The sequence below is a fragment of the Strix uralensis genome, chromosome 7 (assembly GCF_047716275.1).
Source record: "Strix uralensis isolate ZFMK-TIS-50842 chromosome 7, bStrUra1, whole genome shotgun sequence".
NCBI lineage: Eukaryota > Metazoa > Chordata > Aves > Strigiformes > Strigidae > Strix > Strix uralensis.
This window is the reverse complement of record NC_133978.1, coordinates 19,333,043-19,342,718: the sequence shown is the minus strand read 5'-3', so window position 1 is coordinate 19,342,718 and position 9,676 is coordinate 19,333,043. Positions and strand designations below refer to the sequence as shown.

The following is a 9,676-nucleotide window of genomic DNA, read 5'->3' as shown; positions in this document are numbered from 1 at the left end:
ATAAAACAAGTTAAGGCTGCTTTATTTCTGAATATCAACTCCTACTGAACAGTTTAATGGTATTTAAATAAATTGTTTGAATTAATGCTTTCAGTTACTTCAGATTCTCTTCATGTTTCTGTATAGAAAATCATTCAGTCTTTGACTGCATGGTTCTCTTAATTAGCTACATCTCAAAACCCTTTCTTATTCAAGTTTTTTGTGGGACAGTCAGGAGGAGAAATTATGATCCTGCTTTTTGTCCTAAACCTAAAATATAAGTATCAGGTACTAGCACTTCCTGCTTTGGCTATTTTCTCCTGTAATTTAAATAGATTTTCTAGAAGTGTGGTATTTATAACCAAGTTCAGGTATTTGTTATAAATTTATCTGCTGTTTCCAAAATTAGACATGCTACATTTAATGTATTGTCCTTGCAGGAATAACAGGATGAAGTACCAGTAAAGGCATGTGTATCATAGCACGTGCCTTAGTTCTTGATTAGTGATGCCCTAAAGCTTCACTTTGCCATCCCGCTTAGCAAAATGCGCATGTTTGTCAACTGAGAGTAGAATTGAAGATATGGTGGTACAAACATAAAAGTAGCTAGCAAACCAGATAAAAACCTATTCCTTGGGACCCTGATTCATGAATTTGCTAGTTCACAACCAAGTATTCCTGTTCTCAGTATATTACAGTAACCAGTCAACAAGGTTTTTTAAGTCCTACGGGGTGTTTTGGGGGTTTTTTGCTATATGTATGTACTGAAGAAGGCTGTTGCTTTGAGCCTCATGGCTGTTGCCAAGCATGAGTATTTCTGATTGCCATATCCCTTCTTAACACAGGTATGAAAGTAGCACAGATATGAAAGTAACTTTATCACAGATACTCCATGGGTTTTGTCTGAGTTTTTCAAAGTACAACTTCTAGTTTGTAGTTAAGAGTCACGAGCCAGTTTCAATAGCTTTCTCTTTTGAGTTCTTAGTGTCTTTGTAGGTTTAACTATTTTTTACATTCTTACAGGTGGTGAACTTCTCAAAAGGTAATGAGTATCAGCTACCATTCTTCACAGCTGTGATGCTCACCCAAACCTTGTGTTTCTATTGTATCTGCAGTTTTTTCTGTAATAATAGCTTTATTATCTCCTGTATCTCACAATATGTCCATGATTTACAGAGTGTCTGTTGCCTATATTAATATACTAAATGTTTCACTTACTGTACACAGTGTGCAAGAATTAAGGCTGAAATATTTCTCCAGTGCGTAGTATGAATAACTTGTATAGCTGCCAGGCAAACTTCTCAGGGGCAGGAGAGGTGAGAATCCTCCCCAGCTGGGTAAAGAGTTGTGGTTGCAGTTCTGATCCAGACTGCTGAACAACCTTCACAACATCCACTTCTCTGCACAGCAAGGACTGCAAAATGTTGAATAAAGGTGGTTCTACCACCAGGGCTTTGCTTTCATCTTTCTCCTGTTATTTGGAGGAATCAGGAGGAGAAGCTGGGTCTCATACCCTCAAAGAGTTTGCCATTAATTTACATAAAGCATTTGAAAGGATTGTTATATGATGTCCAAAGACTACTCCCAGTCCTAGCCAATGAATTTAATTTACAATCCTAGTTGTCCTACTAATGCAAGTATGTGAATGTAGACAAGGAGGAAGGTCACTGCAGCAACTATAAATATTTTGGAAAAAGGTTTCTGATTTCTGCTCTTGACTACTAACTAGCATTCTCACTTCACTGCTCTAAATCCAAACCAGCTAGATGGCGGCTGAATGTCATCACTCATGTTGTGACTACTGGAAGGCTTATATGATACTCAGACTGAACAGTGTATGCAATGTCTTACTTAATCAAGTTCTTACAGTACTGCCCATACTCATAAAAACACACAACGGAGACTAATCAGGAATTTTAGAAAAGAGATCAAATATTGAGGATGATAAAGAGATTACCTCTGTAAACCCTTTGGTAGGCTTCTGCTAACTAGGGTGAGTAACTTCACTGCTAGTCATGCATTTTTCCTGTTTACTGTGTGACTAGAGGGAAGATTCCAAAGCCATCAGGATAGCTGTATTCACTAGCACTGATGTTCTAAAAGTAGGTATCTGCTCATATTAAACACTAGTAGATTCTGTTGATGCTGTGTCTCAGAATTGACTTGACAAGCTAGGATAACTTTATGCCCTCTGAGAGGTGAGAGAGGAGAAACGTCTGTCAGAAGGTTAAAAATCTAGCAATCCAGTTCATTGTTGGATAAGCTACAAGTTCTCATTCTCCTGCCAAACTGTGATACCAGGTGCTGCCTACTGTTCCAGTAAGAAGCTGGATATTTTATGTAATGAACTAGCAGTCTGTGTTTTCTGTCCTTTAGCAAGGACTGCAATTTCTAGGAAGCATATAACCTCGGTGAAGAATATTGATTTGATACCTAACACTGATAGTTTCTAGAACCAAAGAAGAATTGCCGCCTCTTATTTCTGTCACTGTAGTAATTTTCAAACTTAAAGATCTCTGGGTCCTCTGTGCTGGTAAGTAGAATGAGAGCCAAGCCACAGTGGATGTATATGTTTGGACGGAAAGGAGAATGAGATTCTTTCCCTGGAAATGGTCTGCAGAGTGCAGCTGCTGGAGAATCACAGCTGAAACACCCCTCTTGCACCTTGGCAGGCTAGTTTTAACTGGTGTGGAAGAACAAATAACTCCTAGAGGACTGGGAACAGGATAAATTGAATCAAAACACAGTCATCAGGGACATCACTGTTTAAACAGGCTTTGCTATGTTAGACAAGCGGCCATCTGCCTCCCTTACCATCCTTGCATATGCACTCTCCAGCCATTGTCCCAAGAGAGCCACTCCCTTAATGATTAGCTGTCATCCATTTGGTTGGATTTAATTAAGATTGTTGATGGATCTCCAGGCACCTTCTCAGAAGTTGTATTAATTGGAAACATGCAGGGTGGCAGGTTCCTTCATTCTGCCCAGAGACCTCTACTGACAGGTTGAAATTAATCAGAGACAAAATCCTTTTAGTGTTATGACCAGCTGAGCCAAAGCCTGTGTCAGCCTTTAACCAACTGCATTTCTCTTATGATTCAGTGTCTTGGAGCTGGCAATGAGAGATACATGGCCCTGCAGAGGGATTAGGAAGGGTGGAGAAAAATGGAGCTGCAGGATTTGTTCCAGAGCTCTGACATGACTGGCATCTTAATTTGTATGCTGTTATATACATTCTTTCCTGCAGAAAAGACCCATCTAATGCTGAAGTGTCTCAGCTAGAGATGGTTCTGGGGATCTTGGAATGGATCAGAGTAGATCATGGTATTTTATGGCATCTCTGAGCAAATAAGGAAGCATCAGGTAATTTGCAGTAGAAATGGGCTGGATTTGAGTAGATCTGGGACTTAGGGATGGCAGCTCAAAACGAGTCAGGTGGACAGAATAATGCAGGGTGGCTGATTGAGATAGTTCAGGATAAGGTAGGCTAGCACTGGAGTTGGGACAGGGGGGTGACATGTCAGAAAAGAAATTGCATCTGTCATTGAGCTAATGAATGTATTTGTGCTAGTGAGTGCATTAAGTGCTAATACTGTCCAAACACAATAGTTCAGCAGACAGGAGTAAGTCTGAACCAACTGGAATCTTAGCAAAATTAACTACTAAAGTTAAAGTGGGGGTGCCTTAACTTTTAAAGCATCTCCAATTAAATTGGAGTTTAAGGAGGTCAGGGTGAGACAGCTGAGAATAAATTGTGGTAGGTGAGGGCATTATGAAGTTGTATGAGAATAATTGAGGCATTCAGGATAACCCTTGGGTGAATATACTGCAATTTACCTGAAAGCTGGATCCAAGCAGTTCAGAAAGACATGGCTATCAACTCGTTTCATTTCTCCCACTACAACTGATTTCTTAGCCTCATCCCCTAATTGTTTTTTAGGCAGTGAGTGGAGGTTTTATATGGTTACTGCAGAAAGTGAAGGATCCATGGTGTAATTTATCACCTCTTAAAGAGGTATTTAAGACACCAAGCTCATGTTGGGGGTATATTTTACTACAGCATTGTTGGCACTGTATTGTATTGTGGCATAGCATTTACTGTAGCATCATAACTGGCCTTTATTCCAGTTGTGATATAGTTTCTTTTTAAATCTTATACTAATAGCTTAATCTGTGTGGTTCATTTTGGTTTTGACTAGCTGAAACACAAGCTAGGATTCAGCTTTATGTTGATCCAAGTAAAGTAGTTGTAAATGCAGTTAGAATTTTACATGTTCTTTATAGATGTACATTCAGGATTCATAATGAAACGTCTGTGGGGTTCACTTGTCAGTGTGTTGAGGGAATTGGGTTACTGACTGTCCCTACAGTCAGAACTTCTGTCCCATCCATTAGTGTCTGTGCTATCAGCTATACAAAATACAGGCTATAGAGAGACTTGCCTGTTGAGTAACACACCTCTTCTGTAGTTCCACTTTCTCCCTTAAAACACATGTTTGTGTCTTGCTTCAGACATCTCTGCATGGTGTGTGCAGACACCATCACGTACGTTATTCTGTCTGCTCTGGAATTTCTTAGGCTGATGCTCCAGTCCCAGGCTGAATGCCAAAAAAAAAAGGTTCTAATGCAGACAGTAATAACTGACAGGAAGCTATTACAATTCTCCTTGCATGGCTTGCCTTTCTCTTTCTCAGCCTCCCCCCCATTTTTCTTGGAATTACTTAGAGAGCAGTTTTTGAAGGTGAATGTACCTGAAGGTGCTGCCACCATTAGCTAATGTAATTTGGAAAAGGGAGGTTGATTTACAGAAAGTGCAGTTCAGCTTCTCTTATGTCCTAGTATTTGCATCTTCCCTTTTTATTGCTCTTGTGCAAGTCAATAATTGCAGCAGGCAAACGCAGCAACGAAAAGTGGGTATCAGTAGGGGTAACTGGAAGAGGCAAAACCAAGAGTAGTTGAACTTCACGTGAACTGGAATACTGAAAAGTACTTCATCTCCCTGTCTTGAATTTGCAAGATTTCTGATGTTTAGAGCTGCAGGATGCAAGTCCTCTAGCCTAATTTGAAGGTGTCAGCTCGTTGTTATTCTTCCTCCACTGGTAGCCAAGCTAGAATGATAGCTCATTTCCTGTCCCATCAGAAAAAATGGAAGTAGAGAAACATCCCTCTTACCAAAATGTTGCAGAACTTCCAGATAGACTGAATTTAGACCTAAAGAGATGGCAATCTGCTTCTAAAGAGGATCAGAAGAAATCTTTTGTTTACTTGGAAATGTCTTCTCATATTCTTTAAATAGGACTCTAAGAAAATACTATTTTAACAGTAATGCAAAAATAGTTATAGAATCAGACATACCTGAATATGTTAAATCTGCAGATGCAATAAATTCTAGTACTGATACTGATGCAGTAAATTCTAGTAACGATACTGAGAGTATTCTGGTATAGGTCTGGTGATGTTGAAATCAAGGTAACAAAATTTCCAATGTCTTGTTAACTTCATTGACTGGGGAGAGGCGAGTACTTTTTTTTTTCTTATGACTGTAGCTAGGTGGTTGAATATATCCTTTTCATCCAAAGCAACGTGCTATGCAAAAAATTGTTACAGCATTCCTATGGAAGAAAACTGATTTTTCTTATGTCCTCTAGTGCACAAGGTAAATTGGTGGTGCCTGAAGGAGCCCTGATATGGTGATAACACGGCATATTCACTGACCACTATATGACAAGCGTCAGAGTATTTTAGGTCCCCAGTCCAATGTTGAACTCATCAGTTCTGTACATCTACCTTGTCCCTCATGCTGTGCAGAAATCTGTTTGCACCCCAGCCCTTGAGATGTTACTGTGCCTTCTGTATCACCTGTCATTTTCAGCTGGGGACATAAGGGCTCAAGAATCAGCCAGATGAGTTGAGGAATTCCAGATATTTAAACTAGGAAAAAAACTTCAGGGAACAAGAATTCTCCACTACTGAGTACGAGCCTGTGAGAACACTAATACCATTTCAGAAATGGCAGTTTCAGTATCTTCGTGGAAGATACAGTAGGAACAGTGGAGGGGAGACCCTGCTGTTAGTATGCAAGGGAGAGAGAGGAAGGGCTGGGGGTGAAGGTGCTGCTGAGTTTCAAGCACCGAGAAGTTTCCCTAGGGTTGCAACGGGACGCCCTCAGTTCCCTTTGAAGCACTCATCGTTTCTTGTGCTCTGGCTGAAGGATGGTGAGCGCCTCCCGCGCTTCGCTTGGCTGCAGAGGAACGTTTGGGACGCGAACTGTTGGGAGTTGTTACGGGGTGGTTCCGTCTAGCACTGAAACGGCGGGAAGTTGCTCGGTTGTCGCGGCCCTTGCCTGCAGAAACAGGGCGGGGGAGGAAGAACGCGGTTATGCCACCGGCGGGTCCGTTTGCCGTTTCCGCCGCGCGCGCGCCGGCTGCCGCAGGGCGCGACGCGCCACGCTACATCACGCCACGCTACGTTACGCCACGCCCCGGCGCGTGAGGCGGCCCCGCCCCGCCACGCCCGGCGGCGCCCCGGGGCCGGCAGCGCGCAGGCGCCCGCCGGGTGGGCGGGGCGCGGGGCCCGCTCGCCGCGCGGCCTGTCGCAAAAAACATGGCGGCGCCCGTGTACCCGGCCTGGGTCATCCGCTGGGTTTCCGGGCAGTGGCGGCAGAAGAAGCGGCCCCCGGTTCTTCGCTCTACCCGGCCGCTGGTGCTGGCCAACAAGGTAGCGAACCGCAGGGAGCAGGCGGGAGGTGAGTTCCCGGTGCCAGGCCGTTAAATGCCCCCTCCCCGGGGAGGAACGGCGGGGGACGAGGCCCCCAGCCCTTGAGAGGTAGACCTGCCACCGGTGGGAGCTGTCCCGCTGCTCTCCGACGGCTTCGCCCTGGAAAGGGTCACGGTGGTGCCAGGGCTGGGTCGAGTTGATGCTCGGAAGCGCCAGGGCGGCGGTGGGGAAGGGCTCTGGTTTGGGCCATAGAATTAGCACACGGGTTCTTTTGGAAAGATTGCTTTCTCATACAGCAGCCCTAAATTTGTGTCTTGTGGTACTCCGTATGCGCATCACACATGTAAAACGCTTTGTTACGCCTCAACAAAGCATTTACCTTTAGAACTCAGTCAGGTGTGATGGCAGCAATGGTGCTAATCTTTGTGCTAGCAGCAACATCTTCTCTACACAAAGCAAAGGTGAGATCTTTACTTTACTGTTGTTTTTTCTCACCTGCTTCTACCCCACCTTAAACTTCTCTCTGGAGGTTCGTGCACTGCGGAGGCTGTTAGCATGAAATCCCAAACACCTGAGGTTTTTGGTTGTGTCTTTCCCTTCTAGAGGCGACGTGCATTACGGAGATGTCGGTAATGATGGCCTGCTGGAAACAGAATGACTTCAACGATACAGCTTGTGCCGAGGAGATCCGGATGTTCCATGACTGCGTGGCAAAGGCAGAAGTAACTAAGGCCTCTTTTGTGTTCTTAAAGGCTAGTAGTAGGGAAGGAGGAAACACCCAGTCACTTTTTCTGTGTAATAATTTTGTAGTAATAATGTTCTCTGAACAGTTTGATTGGTGGTGGTAACCCATTTGATGCAGGATGGTGTAGATCAAATGTGCAATCCTTCCTTTTTGAATGCAGCAGTTAAGTTAAAATTAAATTAATTTAGAATGAAAATAAAGGACTGTAGGAAGGGACTGGATGTTTGGTATGTTATAACTAGGGATGAAACAATAGCCCCATCCAGTCCTTTTTGTGTTGTCAAATTCTTGAAGTAGAGCTCAGTTGCTCTCAATTGACACTGACCTAGGCCACTTCTTTTGATTTCTTCCAGTTTTTAATCTCTAGAGCTTCAGGCCTAATGAAGTAATAACAGTCACTGTTCTTCTCCATATGATACGATAGTTCTGAATGAGTGCACAATTTGGAGCTGTTAAGTAGAACTGATTTGTATGGTGCGAGATGTGGATTATATTGTAATTGGGGAGATGTACAGTGTAGGTAGGTTTCTGCAACTGCTCTGATTCATAGAATTAAGAAATAGCTGACTTGGATGCCAATCCAATACCTGCATTATCTAGACAGTAGGAGAAAGTGGTGAGTTAGGATTCCGAAATTCCAATCCGTCATAAATCTGTAAATAGTTCTGTGCTTGCAGGGGTGAGGGTGGAGACAAGGTGGTAGAGACATAATCAGTAGTTTCAGTAATCCTCATAACAAACAGAATTTTCAGGATACATGGGGGTAGTTACAGCTGTTCTCAATTCTCTGAAAATTAGGACTTCTTTAAGGCTGTTTCTTTGAAGGCTATACATTTTCTTGAAAAATAAATTTCATATTGCTTGGAAATTAGAGGTTTCCAGCTGTATGATAAACTTGAAATCAAGTCAGTTTCAAAAGCAGACTAAAGGTAAGTATATATACTAAACTTCTCCTTAAACTGATTTCAGGTTTCAATTTTTTTTTAACAGTACCATCATTTAATAAATAGTCATTTACTGTTGCTGTTTGACAGCATAAATAAAAAATTGTCCACAATTTATTTGGTAGATTACAAAGAATCAAATCGAATAACAGAACGTAAAAAGAAAAAATCTGAGTTGTTGCTATAAGTTTATAATATTGTTAATGAAGAATATGGAAGAATATCATCTTTGCAAGATGTCAGTCAGTTACATCATTTAAAGGTCATCAGCTTTTGAAAGCCTGGTGAGTATTGAGCCAAGTGCTACTGTAAGTGTTCCTTAAAGAAATAGCATTCTTCTGAAAGAAACATCCCAGTACAATTAGTAGTAGTCTTTGGGGGTGAGCATCAGCTCTACAAATAAGCAGAGGTAATATTTTGAGATTTCTTTTTCTCTTTCAGAAAGAGCGCAAGAATCAAAATGAGGACATCCTGTCATCCAGGGAAAACTTAACTTCAAGCAAAGTGAACACGCTCCTGAGGAGGTTTCCTCAGATCACACGTTATGTATAATGTGCTTTATTAAAGGGACTGCAGACAAGCAATTAAAATTGGTATCTTTGGCAAAAAAGTAAAAAGTAAACTTGAGTGAGCATTTGATGTCAGGTGGTATCTGTCAGCGCTGCTGTATGGATCTTGACCACATATCTGTTTCCAGAGCAAAAACCACCCATCTTGACCATCAGCTGACTTTGTTCATGAGGTTCTTGGGTCTTGTGGTCTTAGGATTTCTGGAGTGTGCTCTTCAACTAGCCACAGTGTGGAGTCAGGCCCTCACTGTGAAATAAAGTCTTCTAGCAATGCATGTAAATGCCTTTTCCAACAGTTAGGGGGTGACTTTTCCTCATGTATAAGCTTCCTGCCTAACTTCTGAGCTGCTATCAAAAAGTGCTCAGGCCCAGACATTGAGACAATTTAAAATTGATAGTAATCTCATGACTCGTACTCCTACACATATGTATACGCAATTTGGTTCCTCTTAAAATTTTTTTAATTCCTGCTGCTGTACAAGAAGGCTGTAGAATGAGGAAGTAATCTCCAGCAAAATACCTTGTTAAAACGCAATACATTGGTAAGGATCAAATATAACTTTAACATAGAAGCTTGTGATTTAGGCCCTCTGACTTGCAGGTGGGACAGATATGGTGCCATGTCAAATCCATTATGTTGTCTGTACTATAATAAAATAATGTAAAACTCTTGTTTGGCTTGAGCAACTCATAAGCCACAAAAAATGCTCCATTGTTTTGGT

General features: G+C 42.1%; 1 protein-coding gene across 1 annotated transcript; it reads left to right on the top strand.

Moving 5' to 3' along the window:
• The first annotated feature begins 6,540 nt into the window (after positions 1 to 6,540).
• Positions 6,541 to 9,625, top strand: CHCHD1 (coiled-coil-helix-coiled-coil-helix domain containing 1). The gene is made up of 3 exons (XM_074874645.1): positions 6,541 to 6,724; positions 7,300 to 7,418; positions 8,827 to 9,625. The coding sequence occupies exons 1-3, from the start codon at positions 6,583 to 6,585 to the stop codon at positions 8,935 to 8,937; spliced, it is 372 nt and encodes a 123-aa protein (XP_074730746.1). The 5' UTR covers positions 6,541 to 6,582; the 3' UTR covers positions 8,938 to 9,625.
• Positions 9,626 to 9,676: the final 51 nt, after the last annotated feature.